We start from the raw sequence: 17,814 nt of genomic DNA, 5'->3' as shown, positions 1-17,814 counted from the left end.
TGCCCGTGGGTGCCCGTGGCATGCCGTTGGCACCGGGGCGAACCTCTGGGCGGTCTCTTGCAGAGCGGAGCGCTGCTGTGCCGCGGACCGTGGTGCCGTGGAGTCGGGGAGGAACTCGCCCGGCACCCGCAGCGGTTGCCCGAAGACCAACTCCGCCGCGGATGCGCGCAGGTCCTCCTTGGGCGCCGTCCGGAGGCCCAGCAGGACCCAGGGGAGCCTGTCGACCCAGCCGCCGTCGCGGAGGGTGGCCCGGAGCGCGGCCTTCAATGAGCGGTGAAATCGCTCACACAGGCCGTTAGCCTGGGGGTGGTAGGCCGTGGTTCGGTGCAGCCGGACCCCGAGCCCCTGCGCGACCGCCCCCCAGAGCTCCGAGGTGAACTGGGGGCCGCGGTCGGACGAGATGTCTGAGGGGGCGCCGAACCGGGCGACCCAGGTGGCGATGAAAGCCTGCGCGACATCGGCCGCCGTTGTCGACGCCAAGGGCATGGCCTCCGGCCACCGGGTGGTGCGGTCCACCATGGTGAGGACGTAGGTGAAACCCCGCGAGGGGGGCAGAGTCCCACCAGGTCCACGTGGACGTGGTCAAACCGGCGTTCCGGCACCGTGAACGGGGCCAACGGGGCCTGGGTGTGCCGGTGCACCTTGGCACGCTGGCACGCGAGGCACGTCCTGGCCCAGCCGCGGACGGCCTTCCGGAGGCCATGCCAGACGAACTTGTCGGCGATCAGCCTTTGGGAGGCCCTCGCGCCCGGGTGGGACAGGCCGTGGATGGCGTCAAACACCTGGCGCTGCCAGCCCGCGGGCACGATGGGGCGAGGACGCCCGAGGGAGACGTCGCACAAGAGGGCCGCGCCCGCGCCGTCGAACGCCACCTCGGTGACGCGGAGGCCCGTGACGGCGGTCCGCAAGTCCTGGACGTCGGGGTCAGCGGCCTGGTCCGCTGCCATCCGGGCATAGTCGATGCCGAGGTGGACTGCGTGGGCGACGGCCCGGGAAAGGCAATCCGCCACCGGGTTGTCCTTCCCCGCGACGTGCTGGATGTCCGTCGTGTACTCGGACACGGCCGAGAGGTGACGCTGCTGCCGGGCCGACCACGGCTCGGTGACCTTGCCCATCGCGAAGATCAGCGGCTTGTGGTCGACGAAGGCAGTGAACGCACGGCCCTCGAGCAGATGGCGGAAGTGCCTGACCGCCAAGTGAAGCCCGAGCAACTCGCGGTCGAAGGTACTGTAACGGCGTTCGGGCGGGCGAAGCTGCCGGCTAAAGAACGCCAGCGGTTGCCAAGCTCCACGCACCCATTGCTCGTGCACCGCGCCCACCGCGTAGTCCGAGGCATCGGTGGTGAGGGCGATCGGTGCATCGGGCGCCGGGTGCGCGAGCATGGTGGCGTTAGCCAAGGCGAGCTTCGCGCCCGTGAACGCCGTGTCCATCTGCTCGGTCCAGGTAACGTCGCCTTTGCCCGGCTTACCTCGGAGAGCTTCGTGCAGGGGGCGCAGGTGCTGTGCGATACGGGGCAGGAACCGATGGTAAAAGTTCACCATGCCCAGGAACTCCTGCAGCCCTCTGATCGTGCGGGGGCGCGGAAACCCCTTCACCACCTCCACCTTGGCCGGCAGGGGGACGGCTCCGTGCCTGGTGACACGGTGCCCCAGAAAATCGATTATGGCGGCGACGAACCGGCACTTTGCGGGGTTCACAATCAGGCCATGCTGGCCCAGGCGTTCGAAGAGCGTGCGGAGGTGGCGTAGGTGCTCTTCGCGGGACGCGCTGGCGACGAGGATATCGTCCAGGTAGACATAGACAAAATCCAAGTCACGCAGGACGCTGTCCATCAGTCGCTGGAACGCCTGAGCCGCATTCTTCAGACCGAAGGGCATGCGCAGGAACTCGAAGAGTCCGAATGGCGTGATGACCGCCGTCTTCGGGACGTCCTCCGGCCTGACGGGGACCTGATGGTAGCCGCGTATGAGGTCCACCTTCGAGAAGAAGGACATGCCCGCCAAACGGGCGGAAAAGTCCTGAATGTGGGGGACGGGGTAGCGGTCGGGAGTCGTGGCGTCATTGAGACGGCGATAGTCCCCGCACGGTCGCCATCCCCCGCCGGGCTTCGGCACGATGTGCAGCGGCGGCGCCCAAGCGCTCTCTGAGCGCCGAACGATGCCGAGTCGCTCCAGGGTAGCGAACACCGCTTTTGCCACCGCCAGCTTCGTCGGCTCGAGGCGGCGTGCCCGGGCGTAGACCGGTGGCCCGACGGTGGGGATGTGATGGGCCACCCCGTGCTTGACGGCCCCCGCCGAGAAGGTGGGCCGCGTGAGGGCCGGGAAGCCGGCGAGGAGGCGGGTGAATGCGTCCGCTGCCGGAAGCGTACAGACCAACGTGGCCGGAACCGAACCGTTCGGCAAGCCGCTTGGCAAGCCGCTCGTTAAGCTGGGCAACGCACAAGCGAGCGAGCTGAACGTCTCGGCCTGGACAAGACGTCTGCGCTTGACGTCGACCAGGAGCCCATTAGCGCACAGGAAGTCCGCGCCAAGCAGTGCCATGGGCACGTCGGCGGTGACGAACGTCCATCGGAAAACCTGCCCTCCGAACCGCAGAGAGAGGCAGCGTTTTCCGTACGTACGGATGGGCGTCCCGTTCGCGGCAAGCAGCGCGGGACCCCCACCCGCGGCGTGCTTGTCTGACGTGCCGGCGGGAACGACACTCACCTGCACTCCCGTGTCGCACAGGTAACGGCGCCCGGAGAAGGTGTCCGTTATGAACAGCAGGCTGCTCGAACGGCCGGCGCTCATCGCCACTATTGAGCGCCGGCCCGGGCGTTTCCCGACCTGTTGAAGGAGCATGGCGGATGACACTGCCGAGCTTCGTGGCCGAACTTGGCGTGGAACCAGCACCAGGTGGTGGAGCTGGAGGAGCGCGGCTGGCTCCGCCAGGCCGGTGGAGTTGGCGGGTTTCCCCGCGGTGGCGGTTTTCGCCGCGGCGGTGGGCGGGGCGTGGCGGCGGTCACGAGGTGCGTATCAGCATGCTGCGTATGCTGTATAAGCTGATGCTGTGGATCAGCAGCATCAGCAGCAGCATCAGCAGCATCAGCCACGAGGGCCGTGACGGCCACGCCGACTCTCGCCCGCGTGTCCGAAGCGGCGAAGTACTTGTCCGCCTCGGCTGCCAATGCTCGGGGTTCCGTTAGCCCGGTCCCGGCCAACGCGAGGCGAACCTGCGCTGGAAGTTGGCGACGGAAAAGCGCCCGGAATAGAGAACCGGGGGCTTCGTCGCCCAACAGTGACAGCATATGGTCCATTCGGACCGACGGGCGCGTGTCACCGAGCTCGGGGAGATCCAGGAGGCGGTCGGCCCGTGCGTCATCCGTGAGGCCGAACGTGGCTAGGAGTAGCCGCTTGAGTGCCTCGTACTTGTGGCCGTCCGGTGGGTGGCGAAGGACGGACACAACTCAAGCGGCCGTGCCGGGCCCGAGGGAGGCGACGACGTGGCAATAGCGCGTGTCATCGCCGGTGAGGCGCCGAAGCTGAAATTGGGCTTCGGCCTGGACGAACCAGACTTCGGCCTGAGCCTCCCAAAATTCGGGAAGTTTGATGAAGTTGGCCATGGCAATGGCGTCGCGTGTGGAAGGATCGCTCCGGCAGATCCAACGTCAAGGGGGTCACCAGTAAAGCGCGGCGTTACGCGCGCTGCTTGCGAGCAAGGAGGAAGCGGACAAGCGGTAACTTATAAGCGTCTTTATTTCAGGAGCTCACTGTAACACTGGCGCGCTCCGGGCTGCGCGCCCGGTGTATATCATGAGGCCACGCCTACCCCTCGGGCGTGGCCACCGCCCACTTGGTGCGCGGAATGATGTCACCACGCCAGTGGGCTTTTGTGTCCGCCACACGTCCATCATTAAGCATTTGTTTGGCCCCATGTCTTGTGTGTCTCTTTGGAGTGGATCTCCTGATACTTTGAGATCAATGGAATGCGTCCAAACAACTAATTGGTGTTTAAGTGAAAATTCCAAAAGGACACGGCTGGTTGACTCAATGCATCACACCACCAGTCGTTGGCCAATTGACGGGCTGATGATTGTGTTTTTACAGTTGCTGCGCAATAACACTACTTTCCCACTTTCCCCCCCTCTTCTATTGCATTAACTTGGGTGTTATTTTCAGCCATTGAGCATTTGTTAGTGATGTTTTTGATATTGGAGATTATAAAGGTTTTCCATAAGCTTGGGTTAGGGAATCCAATCCGCACTTTAATGACAGTGGCAGCAACAAACTCTGAGAAACGTCTTGGCTACAGAACAAAACACAAAACCTCGAAATTGTGAAAATTATTAACATGTTGTGAAGTTGAGCGGTTGTCCGAGCGACATAATCGACATCTGCTTCCATTTTCGCCTCCTCCCCAGAAATATTACCATTACGTGTTCTGCCGGCTGCGGATGGAACATTACACGCACACGTCACGAGGCCTGGCCTACTCGACGATCCTGCTGTTTGCTGTGCTCTCACTGTCCCGCTGCCTCGCTCTTTTTAATGGTTACTCGTCTTTTCATGCACTTCCTTGTGTTCACCCCAACCAAATGTTAAACCCCTTGGTGGGGAGGACAAATTCTGCATCATAAAGTCTATTCGCTGCTATATACCGTCGGACAGCAAACTTGTAGGTCACAAGTACGTGCACCTAAAACATGGGGCCTAGAAGTAACAGATCCCACTGTGCACAAACTTGTGTGGTAAATAAATAAATAAATAAATGCACGATAATACAAACACCAAAGTTTGTTTGCCGTTGGGCTTTCGTATCCGGATGTAATATCTCGGTACTTGAGATTATTCTGAATCCTCGTTTGGTTATCGTCCCCCAGGGTACCACGCTCCCTTGGACTTGTACCCAGAGTTCCAGCAGCTGCCAGATTCTGGGCACATGAGCCGGTACACAACGCTGTGCATTGGTAAAGAGTGGCATCGCTTTCCTTCCAGCTTTTTCCTCCCAAACCGGTACTTTCTGGCAGGACGCGATACAAATTAATGAGGGAAAGGTGGTGTGTTGTTGGAGGAAGACTGGTGGTGTGTTGTTGGAGGAAGACTGGTGGTGTGTTGTTGGAGGAAGACTGGTGGTGTGTTGTTGGAGGAAGACTGGTGGTGTGTTGTTGGAGGAAGACTGGTGGTGTGTTGTTGGAGGAAGACTGGTGGTGTGTTGTTGGAGGAAGACTGGTGCTGTGTTGTTGGAGGAAGACTGGTGCTGTGTTGTTGGAGGAAGACTGGTGGTGTGTCTGGATATGTGTTGTTTACAAAAGGAAATCCAAGTTATGCTTTTCACTTGTCACTCATTCTGATCCTTTCTGCATTCTTTCTTATTACTCTTGGTTGTTGTTGGCATTGTTTATTGTTTGCACTTTTTTGATGGTTGTGGTATGTTTCACCAACTACACATCTGTCAACAACATGAGCAACCTGTCACTCAGAGGTAGTTTTAACAATACATTTGTTCACCTATGGCATGGTGTGAACTCACTGGAAATGTGCATTGTGCATCTTGGCAGACATGTTATTTGTACCAAAGATGGTGGTGCTTACCTGCAATTTACTTGGTCTACCTGCAATCCTGTGCCTTGGAGAAAAACATACCCTTTCTTATATGGAATAGCTTGCTCTGTCAATACCCAAAGGTGTTATTTTGGCAAATTCTCGAGCCACCTAGAGAACTCCAAAGGGCATTCCTTGATCCTGTCCCCCCTCCCCCCTCCCCCCCACCCCAACCCCACCCTCCCTTCCACCTTCCATCGAACAATTCCCTCACAGCTGGCAGCTGGAATTTTTACAATCAGAATTCCGTGGTCAGCTGCCTCGTCATTTTGCCACCGTCCCCGACGCCACACGTGTTGTTCCTCCGAACATGAACGATCGGAACCACGAAGAGGCATCACGCTACGTAAGGGCCGTGAGGGTCAGGGATTGTGGTGGTTGGAGGGGTCTTTTATTAATGTCTGCATTTGCTGAGCGTAATATGGAGCACAATGGTGGTGCGTGTCGACGACCCACAGCAGTGAAATATTAAGCCTCTATGGATCCAAGTACAGCACGATGTAGTGAACTAGGCACCAAACTGATGGTCCTGGTTTGTGACGGGCACGTCCTCCCCAGGTCGATCTGGCTCGGTGCGACTACCTAGTGGACCTGGACTTGGGCCAAGCGAGTGAGCGAGAGCCACGTTATACGGTCGACACGGAAAGGTGGATATCTGTGGTGCAACGGCCTTTCTTGGACGTAATGAGGTCAGTGACTTAAATGTTGTACTTGTCACCTCATCTCATTGGGCCTCTTTCACCTCCCAGTAACTTCTAGTACTCCGCTCCAGAATATTTAAGAAAAACATTTGACCTATCGCTCTCATTCAGTGAATGCTTGGTCAATCCAGTCTCGCATAATTGAAGGTGGATTAAAACAAAGGATGTGGTTACCAGGCGGTATCTCCCATCTACCCAGTGTTTTTCTCTCTGAGATTTTATCACACTGTGAACTTTTTTGCTCTCTTCCAGCTAGTTAAGCGTTGACATCCCTATATTTTATTTAAAAAACAACATTTTGGTCCCTTTCAGCTCTCTTTTTAAGCCTTATTGCCTTCAGAAAGTATTCACACCCCTTGACATTTATCACATTTTGTTGTGTCATAGCCTACCCAATGTGTACCCCGGTTTAGAATACGTACACCATATCCCTGCGTGTCGTAAGAGGCGACGAAAAGGGTTGGCGTCAGGAAGGGCATCCGGCCATAAAAAACATTGCCTCAAAAAGGGAACCATTACAATTACATATGGGCAGGGTACAGCCCGAAGTACCCCGTGGGGGACCTCACTCCCTCTCGTCAAAACTGAACGTGGGGAACCCGATTGAAGCAAGGGTGGAAATCACTCCATTTATGATGACGAAACGTCTGATGCCCCACGTGGAGATCGGTTTCTGAGGTTTGGGACATGGAATGTAGGGACAATGTCAGGGAGATCAGGAGAAGTGGTGGAAGAATTGGTCAGAAGAAGAGTGGACATATGTTGTGTGCAAGAGACGAGATGGAAGGGAAGTGGTGTGAGAATGGTGAAGGGTAGGCAGGGACAGAAATACAAGTTTGTGTGGCAAGGGTGCCCGGAAGGCATGCATGGTGTTGGTGCCCTGTTTTTTGAGGAGTTTGTAGACAGTGTGGTGAGTGTGACGAGAGTGAGTGAAAGGTTGATTATTGTGAAAATGATGATTGGAAAGCTCTTGGTGGACGTCATCTCGGGATATGCTCCGCAGGTTGGTCGGAGCAATGAAGAGAAGAACAAGTTCTGGTGTGCAATAGAGAAGCTGATGGAAAACGTGAAAGATGAGGAAGTTGTTATGGCAGGAAGAGACCTAAATGGACATGTGGGAAGGAGTATGGATGGTTTTGAGGGAGTTCATGGGGGTTACGGATGTGGTGTGAAGAATGGAGAAGGTGAAAGGATTTTCGAGTTTGCTGATGGAGCTGGTTTGTTGATTTGTAATACTCAGTTCCAGGAAGAGGATAATAAGCTTGTTACATATACGTCAGGTGGGTCGACGACAACCGTTGACTACCTGATGGTGCGTATGCGAGATAGGGGGCACCTCCGGGACACAAAGGTGATCCCGGGGGAGGAGGCTGTTTCTCAGCACCACTTGATTGTCTGCGACATAAGTGTGAAAGGTGCGAGGGGAGCTCGGCGGGTGAAGTACCAACCGAGAATGAAGGTGTGGAGGTTGAAAGAGGTAACAGTGAGGGAGGCATTAAAAGAGAGGCTGGGTATGGTAGAGGATGATGTGGTTGAGCTTGAAAGTGGTTGGATGTCAATGCAAGATAGTCTGTTGGGAGCCGTTGGTGAGGTATGTGGTTGGACAAAAGGACCACCGAGGCACTCGGAAACATGGTGGTGGGATGATTAAGTTGGAAAGAGGATTGATGAGAAGAGGCAGAAGTTCAAGAAGTGGCAGAAGGCAAAGGGGCCAGGGGGCAGAAAAGGCAGGGCATTAAAGTTATAAGGCAGCCAAGAAGGCTGCAAAGAAAGAGGTAGCAATGGAGCAGGAGGCATGTAGGAAAATGTTCGGAGAACGGTTGGATTCAGAAGAGGGTCAGAGAGCGGTATTCAGGATTGCAAAGCAGATAGCGAAAGAGAGGTGTGATGTGATGGGTGTGAGTTGCTTGAAGGATGAAGTGGGACAAATCGTTGTGGACCCAGATGGAATTAAAGGAAGATGGAAAAGATATATGAAAATGCTGTTGAATGCAGAGAATGAATGGGATGGCAATATCAAAATTAACCCAGTTTTGGGACTGGCAGAGAAGATAACTGAGAAGGAAGTTGAGGAAGCGATAAAAGCAATAACCACCGTTTAGAGGCCATTTTTCCCCACAAAGCGGGGGTTGGCCTTTTTCGGGGACCGTGGTTGTTGTTATTTTTTTTGGTCCCCTTTTTGAAGCAATGTTTTACGGCCGGATGCCCTTCCTGCCGCCAACCCTGTTTGTCGCCTTTTTACGACACACAGGGAATTACCAGTGAACTGGTACTCAATTAGCCGACCTCGGAAGGATGACAGGCTGAGTCAACCCCCCTGGCGTTAATTCAGCGATCGACTGGGATTCGAACCCAGGATCCTAGGATCCTAAGCCGGCACCCTAGCCGCTAGCCCAACACCAGGACAACATAAAAGCAATGAAGAGTAGAAAAGCAGGAGGGCCGACAGGAGTTGTGAGAGATATGTTGAAGGAAGTTGGGGTGTGAAGAGAATGACAGAGATCTGTAATCTGGTGATGAAAGAAGGCCGCATTCCAGTGGATTGGAAACTGAGTACCCTCGTCCCTCAATACAAGGGGAAAGGTGACCCTCTGGACTGTGGCTCGTATCGAGTGATAAAGTTATTGGAGCATGGAATGAAGGTATTGGAAAGGGTGTTGGAGAGGAGGATAAGGAAGAGAGTGAAGATCGACGAAATGCAGTTTGGATTTATGCCAGGAAGAGGAATGACAGACGCACTTTTTATTGTAAGGCAGTTGCAGGAGAAGTACATGGAGAAGAGGAAGAAGTTGTTTCTTGGGTTTGTTGATCTTGAGAGCTGCATTTGATCGGGTTCCACGATAGGGTTTCTTGGAGAGCTGCATTCGATAGGGTTCCACGCGAAGTAGTGACATGGGCATTGAGGAAGTTAGGAGTGGAGGAATGGTTGATCAGAGTAGTGATGTCAATGTACGAGAGAGAGCGCGCACAGCTGTAAGGACAAAGGACGGGAACAGTGGTGAGTTTTAGGTGAAGGTGGGAGTGCATCAAGGTGTCGGTACCAAGTCCACTACTATTTATAGCTGTGATGGAGGTGCTGGCTCGGAATGTAAAGGAGGGTTTGCCGTGAGAGTGGTTGTATGCAGATGATCTGGTGTTGCGGAAAGTATGGATGATCTGGTGCGGAAAGTATGGATGGACTGAAGGAGAAGATGAACAAGTGGAAGGAATGTATGGAGACAAAAGGTCTGAAGGTGAATATCGGAAAAACGAAGGTGATGGCAAGTGGTAAAGCATGTGCTGTGTGCAGGAAGGGTGTTGGAGTCAACTCCATTGAATGTACAATGTGCGCTGAGTGGGTTCATCAAAAATGTAGTGGTCTGAGAGGGTCATTAACCAGTGTAGCAGCTACATTCAAGTGTAAGGTGTGCACAGAGGGAGCTGCAGATGAAGGAAATATTGAGTTGGATCTTGGAGACGGCGTGAAGCTGGAAGGTATGAAAACATTTTGCTACCTTGGAGACATGCTGAATGGAGAAGGTGGATCAGACTCGGCAACAGTTGCTAGAGTGAGATGTGCATGGAAGAAGTTTCGGGAACTGAGTGGCGTGCTGACGAGGATGGGAGTGTCGTTGAAGCTGAAGGGAAAGGTGTATGCTGCATGTGTGAGAAGTGTTATGACTTATGGGAGCGAGACATGGGTAATGAATGTAGAGCAGCAATGAAGGGTGGAAATGCGAATGGTTCAGTGGATGTGCGGAGTATCGTTGAGAGAGAGGAAGACAAATGATGAATTGCAAAAGATGATGGGAATGGAGCCTGTGATGGATGCTGTGAAGAGAAACAGGTTGAGATGGTTTGGTCATGTGTTGAGGAAGGATGAAAGTGACTGGTTGAGAAGAGTGATGGAAATGAATGTAGAAGAAAGTAGAGGACGAGGAAGACCGAGAAAGACTTGGCTGAAGGTGGTGGAAGAAGAAATGCGGGCAAGGGGGTTAACAAGAGGAGATGCAGAAAATAGGGCAAAATGGAGAAGATTGTCAGGGGGCCCGCAAGGCTAACCCCTGCTCTAGCATGGAAAATGGCCTTCAAATGCCTGTTGTGTTGTTGTTGTGTTATAGCCTGAATTTAAAATTGATTAAACTGAGATATTTTTTTTTGTCACTGATCCGCACATAATACCCCATAATGTCAAAGTATTTTTCTTTTTTTTAATACATTTTTACTAATAAATGAAAAGCTGAAATGTGTTGAGTCAATGAGTATTCCACCCCTTTGCTATGACACTCCAAATTGAGCTCAGGTGCATCCAATTTCCTTTGATCATCCTTGATATGTCTCTATAACCTGATTGGAGTGTTCCTGTGGCCAATTCAATTGATTGGACATTATTTAGAAAAAAAACCACACCTTTCTATATAAGGTCCCACCGTTGACAGTGCATATCAGAGCAGAAACTCTACCATGAAGTCTAAAGAACTGTCCGTATAACTCCGAGATAGAATTGTGAGAAGGCCTAGATCTGGAGAAGGGAATAAAACTTTGCATTTCTTTCTTTGCATTTGCATTTCTAGAGTGTTGAAAGTTCCCAAGAGCACAGTGAGCTCCATCATTAGGAAATGGAAAGCATATGGAACTTCCCAGACTCTTCCTAGAGCTGGCTGTACGACCAAACTGAACAACCTGGCAAGAAGGACCTTGATAAGTGAGGTGACCAAGAACCCAATGACCACTCTGACAGAACTACAAAGTTCCTTGGCTGAGATTGGAGAACCTGCCGGAAGGACAGCAGTCTCTGCAGCACTTCACAAATCAAGGGTTTATGGGAGAGTGGCCAGACGGAAGCCACTCCTGAGAAAAAGGCACATGACAGCATGCCTGGAATTTGCAAGACCCACATGAAAGACTCTGAGAGCATGAGGCAAAATATTCTGTGGTCTGATGAGACGAAAATTGAACTGCTCATCACCCACCTAACACCATCCGTACTGTGAAGCACTGTGGTGGCAGCATCATGCTATGGGGATGCTTTTCAGCAGCAGAGACTGGTAGACTTGTAAGGATAGTGGGAACAATTAATGGGGCCAGATACAGGCAAATCCTTGAGGAGAACCTGCTTCAGAGTGTAAAAGACCTTAGACTGTGGTGATGATTTACATTCCAACAGGACAATGACCCCAAGCATATAGCCAAAGCAACACTGGAATGGCTTCAGAAGAAGAACGTAAAAGTCCTTGAGTGAAGATTGCTGAAGAGACTTGAAGATTGTTTTTCATTAACGCTCCCCATCCAACTTGACAGAGCTTGAGCAAATTTGCAAGTAAAATGGGAGAAACACCCCAAATCGAGATGTGCAAAGCTGATACAGACATACCCAAGAAGACTCGAAGCTGTAATCGCTGCCAAAAGGCACTTCTACGAAGTACAGTCAGACCCCAACATGGGCGGGTTCTGTGTATTCGCGGTTGATAAATTGCAACCTGCTTCTACATTTGCAGCCCTGTGTCCCTCGTATTCGTGGTTATTTGCGGGCACAAAAAAAAATGTCCACAAGCCAGTGTGAGTGTGACCAGAGTGTGACCCAGTTCTAAAACACATCATCCAACAGCCACATACAAAGCAACTGGACATATGCAAAAAACATATTCCATGAGCCGCAAGCATGACCTGCTTGTACCTCCACAACTATGTGCTACGCGTTTTCACGCCTACATAAAAATATTTTAGCCGCGCTATAAATGAGCTTCGCGGGATATCCCACCATTCACACGGTAAACATTGCTTTGTTGGATATTTTGCTATTCACACTGTGAACATTGCTTCGCAGGATATCTCACCCGTCTCACTGTGAATATTGCTTTGAGGGATTTCCCACCAGCAGCGTAACACGTCATCCCCTGCAAATTACTGTGCAGAATGAAAACACTCCACTACATCTATTAGTTCAATTACCTGCCCCATTTCCCCATTGAAACAATGCCCTGACGTTCGTGGGATTTTCCTCGACGGTCGCGGGATTTTCCTCGACGTTCGCGGGATTTTCCTCGACGTTCGCGGGATTTTCCTCGACGTTCGCGGGATTTTCCTCGACGTTCGCGGGATTTTCCTCGACGTTCGCGGGATTTTCCTCGACGTTCGCGGGATTTTCCTCGACGTTCGCGGGATTTTCCTCGACGTTCGCGGGATTTTCCTCGACGTTCGCGGGATTTTCCTCGACGTTCGCGGGATTTTCCTCGACGTTCGCGGGATTTTCCTCGACGTTCGCGGGATTTTCCTCGACGCTCGCGGGATTTTCCTCGACGCTCGCGGGATTTTCCTCGACGCTCGCGGGATTTTCCTCGACGCTCGCGGGATCTTCCTCGACGTTCGCGGGATTTTCCTCGACGTTCGCGGGATTTTCCTCGACGTTCGCGGGATTTTCCTCGACGTTCGCGGGATTTTCCTCGACGTTCGCGGGATTTTCCTCGACGTTCGCGGGATTTTCCTCGACGTTCGCGGGATTTTCCTCGACGTTCGCGGGATTTTCCTCGACGTTCGCGGGATTTTCCTCGACGTTCGCGGGATTTTCCTCGACGTTCGCGGGATTTTCCTCGACGTTCGCGGGATTTTCCTCGACGTTCGCGGGATTTTCCTCGAAGTTCGCGGGATTTTCCTCGACGTTCGCGGGATTTTCCTCGACGTTCGCGGGATTTTCCTCGACGCTCGCGGGATTTTCCTCGACGCTCGCGGGATTTTCCTCGACGCTCGCGGGATTTTCCTCGACGCTCGCGGGATTTTCCTCGACGCTCGCGGGATTTTCCTCGACGCTCGCGGGATTTTCCTGGACGCTCGCGGGATTTTCCTCGACGCTCGCGGGATTTTCCTGGACGCTCGCGGGATTTTCCTGGACGCTCGCGGGATTTTCCTCGACGCTCGCGGGATTTTCCTCGACGCTCGCGGGATCTTCCTCGACGTTCGCGGGATCTTCCTCGACGTTCGCGGGATCTTCCCCGACGTTCGCGGGATCTTCCCCGACATAGGAACATCCGGGAACGAACCTATCCCCCCTTTTCACAATGCCCTCACATTTGTAGTTCTGAAATTTCGCAGCATTTTCCAGGAGCGTATCCCCCGCGAATGTCGGGGTCCGACTATTGACTCTGGGAGTTGAATACTTATGTAAATTAGATATTTCTGTATTTATTTATTTTTTAAACATTTATACTAAAATAAACAACTGACATTATGGGGTATTATGTGTACATCTGGCAAAACAATTTAATCCATTTTTAATTCAGGCTGTAACACAACAAAATGTGAAAAAGTCAAGGGGTTACTGAAGATACTTTCTGAAGGCACTATTTTCTGATGTGGCTTTAAGGCCTCCTTAAGATGTTTGAATGCACGCTTGCAGGTTTTTACTTTTGGTTTATGATAACTTGTAATCCCAACTGTAATCTCCTCCTCACAACTTCCCTTTGGCTTTCTCACCCTAGATCGTCCCGTCTCCTTCGTGCATTCTACGTTCCATTTCTGTCCAAAAAATACACAACGTATGGTAACTACAGTATTCTACAAGCGCGAAGAATACGGAGTGCCCAACGTCGGGTTCAACAAACTCTCTGAGGGAGTGCTCAACGTCGGGTTCGACAAACTCTGATCGGAAAAAGACCTGTGTGTCTCTCTGGTACATAGATTGTTGTCTAATGCCAAGCCAAAGTTAAGTTTGTCCTTTTTGCCCACCATCCAGCATTATCCTTTTGTATTATCCTTGGCAGCATTCCTCCTCAGGGTTAGCATTATCATCTTCATTAGAGGAAAGTCCTTAATCCACATGGAAAACCACAAAGTTGAGCTTTAAGAAAGGTGAGTTATATGGGATAGGCGATGGGGACACGGTAGTCGTAGGGAAACAATGCTCACATATTCCCATAGTTTCGTGTAATTATTTTTTTATTGAACGCTTATCCCGTGACATGGGCACACTTTTAAAAACCCAACTGACCAGATGGTTAATCACGGTGTTTTCTGCAAGCACTGGGAATCGATGTAATGTAAAAGAAAATTAATTTTCTCTGATGTTCCGATAATAAAAGGTCCGTGGGAATCGGATTGAAACCATCTGCCTTTTATTGACCCTGAAACTCATGATGACCCGTTTGTGCATCGTCGACTGATTGGTCCTGCAAACACGATGCCATCCAGACGATGAGCTGAAAGGCCTCACCCTCACACAGTTAGGTACCACATATGGGAAATGTACAGTGTGGCAAAACACAGTTTGGGTTTTTATTTTCATCATTAACAATTTGTACACCATCATTATATATCACTAATGCCCTTTCGGTGAGCTCGAATGGAAATGCACAATGTCTACCAAAGCAACATTTAATTGTTTTGCTGGAAGGGTGTGGGTTTGGCAGTGTTTGGGGATTGAATTGTCTCCCACCCCACTCCACCATCATCAGTTTGAGAATCAATACTGTTAACTCCATTCCAAAGTGGTGCAAACCACCGGGTCGCAGTGACAAAACTTTAACATGGACAAACAGTGGCACCACGTAAAACAACTGGTGGACTGAGCAAAGCGGCACCTGAACTTGAACCCAAATGCCACCGTGTCCTCTTTCGTACCGTAACCCTTCAGGACGCGATGCTCGACTCACAGGATGCAAACATCTTGCAAGCTCTAAGCAGGTCATGTGGGAATCCATAAACAGCAAGGTGGCCGTATCCGCAAAAAGAAACCAGGCTCAGGAATCCAGACAAAGTTAACAACAAAGGGCAGTTTGTAATACAGCTCAGGTTGGTTCTTCCATCTCCTGCAGTGTCACAGCCAGGTGAACAGTTTGGCAAAATTAGTGCCTTTTGGCTTTGGTTTAGTAAATGGATTTGCATGTGGCTGGAAGGAGGGAGAGGGACAATGAATGGGATAAGGATGTCTGTACACAATGAGAGTTCAATGGTATCACGCGCAAACCCGTTGCGTTTAAAGTGCTTTTTTAATTTAATTTAAATGGGATGCCTTTTCTTTATCATTCCTGACAGTTCATCACTTATCGGCAATATTCGAGTTCCATGATGATGTATTGTGTGGGTGTCCACGATCCCCATGCTGCATGAGGTTCCCAGTAAGGCTTGCTGACCTTCGGCCCGGTTTAAGGCCAGCACAGGACACCTTTAGGTGGGGTAGGCCAGTCTTGTGGGTTTGACCTTTGCTACAACTCTGGACCCTTTTGAAGAGCGAAAATACTGCTATTTACATTTCTACATATTTAGTTTGCCATCAGGTCCATTCAAAAGCATTCAGCTTCTGCGCAAAAGAAAAGTCACTTTGTTGTGGAAAGAAAGACGTTCCTCATTCTTCCCTCATCTCTTCAATCCGAGAATACTTGGTGCATGTTTAGTCGGAAGACATTTTATAATGGTGACCATAACCTAGTTTTCATAAGCAACAACCACATTTTGGCTTTGAAAACCTGTGTTGACACACTGAGTGGTTGTGTGGTTTTACCACAGTCATCCATTACTCTCATTGCCCATTTCCATGACCGGCCACTGAAGGTTTTGGTGCCAAATAAGAGGGGAAAAGGGCAATGCCATTTTGTGAGTCAACTGTTTCTTGTCATCTTGCTTTGCTACCAGCAAGATGAATGAGGTGATAATGTGGTGTCCATTATTTCACAGTTCTCCTCACACTTGCTTGACCTGCTTTCCGTGACCGCTGGCACAAGAGGTGGTGTCAGAACAACTGCTAAATTGGTCATCTGCTTGCTCTTGTCATCTAGCCATTGGTAAGAACTGAGTGGAGTTGATGGAAATGGAAAGGAAGTGGTTGGTGGTGGGGTGGTGTGCCGGTCGCTGCCTGGGAAGAACAATGTTGTGGTTGATGGTGAGATGGCATAATGGTCGCTGCTTGGGAATAGCAATGTTGTGGTCGATGGTGAGATGGAATAATGGTCGCTGCTTGGGAATAACAATGTGGTGGTCGATGGTGGCATGACGGTGTGCTGGTCACTGCTTGGGAATAACAATGTGGTGGCCGATGGTGGCATGACCGTGTGCTGGTCACTGCTTGGGAATAGCAATGTTGTGGTCGATGGTGAGATGGAATAATGGTCGCTGCTTGGGAATAACAATGTGGTGGTCGATGGTGGCGTGACGGTGAGCTGGTCGCTCTTTGGGAATAACAATGTGGTGGTCGATGGTGGCGTGTTGGTGTGCTGGTCGCTGCTTGGGAATAACAATGTGGTGGTCGATGGTGGGATGATTTGCCTACCACAATGTGGTAGGGACATTGTAGTGGTCATTGGTTGGATGTGTGGGCCACTATGTGATAGCTTCATGGTAGACATGGGTAGGTTGTTGTGTTGACCCTCATGTGGTAAGGATAGGGTGTTGGTGAGTGGTTGGTGGGTGTGCTGGCTACCATGTGGTAGAGACAGGGTGGTGGTTAGTGGTTGGTGCTGGTTCTGCCCACCATATGGTAGGGAGAGTGTCATGGTCGGTGGTTGGATGTGTTGGCTGCCATAAGTTGATGGCAGAATGGAAGTGGTTGATGGAAGGACGTTGACCTGGCCACTGTGAGGATGGACCAGAGTTGTGCCCAATGTAGGGACGTTTTGTTGGCTGTTCACAAGGCCGGATGATCCCAATTGTATTTGTCTGAATCGGGTTGAGAGCTGGCCTGCTGGCTTGTGCAGAAAGAGACGCCGCTGCTGCAATCTGTAATGATGTAAGAAAATGAGGGGAAAGTACAATAAAAACAAGTACACATAAGATACATTCAAAGTACACCGCCCCCATGCCAAATAATTAAATATCCTCCAGCGCGGCATTGCCAGGGCCCAAAGATGTAGCTTTTAGAAATTTATGTAACTTTTTAGAAATTGCCCAGATGAGAAAGAAAATAAATAAATGATAAACCCTTTGAGTACGGATGACGTCCAGTGCCGCAACCCGCGAAAAAAATTTGTGTACGGATGACGTTACTACACGTCATCGACTATACCTATAAATAGATCGACTATACCTATAAATATATATCGACTATACCTATACCTTCATCCGCAGCTCAATGGAATACTGTTCCCCCCTCTGGGCTGGTGCTCCTGCCTCACACCTTGCTCGGCTTCACGCTGTTGAGGCCAAAGCTTTCAGAATCATTGGAATCTCCTGCAATGTAGTCAACTCCGAGGGCCTTTCACTCACTCACCGCAGGCAGGTTGGTGGCCTTTCTGTCTTCTACCGACTCCTCTCCGGCCTTGCTCCCCCAGCTCTCTCTGTGCTCTGCCCCCCCAATATTCCTTCAGGTCGCACAAGATCTGCCTGCAACCCTCTTATGGTTAAACTGCCAAAGTCTAGGCTCTCTGCTCACCTTCACTCTTTCATTCCCGTTTTCTCCCGCCTCTGGAACAAACTCCCCCACTCCCTTCAATCCCACTCCTCCCTCCAGGTCTTTAAAACAGCTGTTCACCACCATCTTATCTCTTATCTTCCCCCATCGAAAACCTTGATCTTTTCTACCCCCGGTAATTCACCCCAGAGTCCTTGCAGTGTTCATATGTTTTATTCCT

At 51.4% G+C, this 17,814-nt stretch overlaps 2 protein-coding genes across 3 annotated transcripts in view; one reads left to right on the top strand and one right to left on the bottom strand.

Annotated features, from left to right (window-relative positions):
* The window catches only part of ALG9 (ALG9 alpha-1,2-mannosyltransferase), a 62,300-nt gene extending 47,939 nt beyond the window's left edge, over positions 1 to 14,361 (top strand). The window contains exons 11-15 of one of the 2 annotated variants that reach the window (XR_013624002.1): positions 4,400 to 4,529; positions 4,859 to 4,945; positions 5,796 to 5,925; positions 6,138 to 6,268; positions 13,735 to 14,361. Coding sequence is in view for 1 of the 2 variants with exons in the window: in XM_068121720.2 (XP_067977821.2) it covers positions 4,400 to 4,529; positions 4,859 to 4,991; positions 5,796 to 5,925; positions 6,138 to 6,268; positions 13,735 to 13,864 (654 nt within the window). In the remaining variant the exon portion in view is untranslated. Of the gene's footprint in view, positions 1 to 4,399; positions 4,530 to 4,858; positions 4,992 to 5,795; positions 5,926 to 6,137; positions 6,269 to 13,734 lie in introns of both variants that reach the window. The other variant, XM_068121720.2, reaches the window with a different exon arrangement.
* Positions 14,362 to 14,513: 152 nt separating this feature from the next.
* Positions 14,514 to 17,814, bottom strand: part of SIK2 (salt inducible kinase 2) — a 108,038-nt gene continuing 104,737 nt past the window's right edge. The window contains exon 15 of the mRNA XM_068121719.2: positions 14,514 to 16,963. Within this exon, the coding sequence (XP_067977820.2) occupies positions 15,877 to 16,963 (1,087 nt within the window). The 3' untranslated portion in view covers positions 14,514 to 15,876. The remainder of the gene's footprint in view (positions 16,964 to 17,814) is intronic.

This window comes from Myxine glutinosa, chromosome 7 (genome assembly GCF_964187855.1).
Source record: "Myxine glutinosa chromosome 7, kmMyxGlut1.1, whole genome shotgun sequence".
Taxonomy (NCBI): Eukaryota; Metazoa; Chordata; class Myxini; order Myxiniformes; family Myxinidae; genus Myxine; species Myxine glutinosa.
The sequence above is the reverse complement of the archived record's forward strand: the minus strand, read 5'-3'. Positions and strand labels throughout refer to the sequence as shown.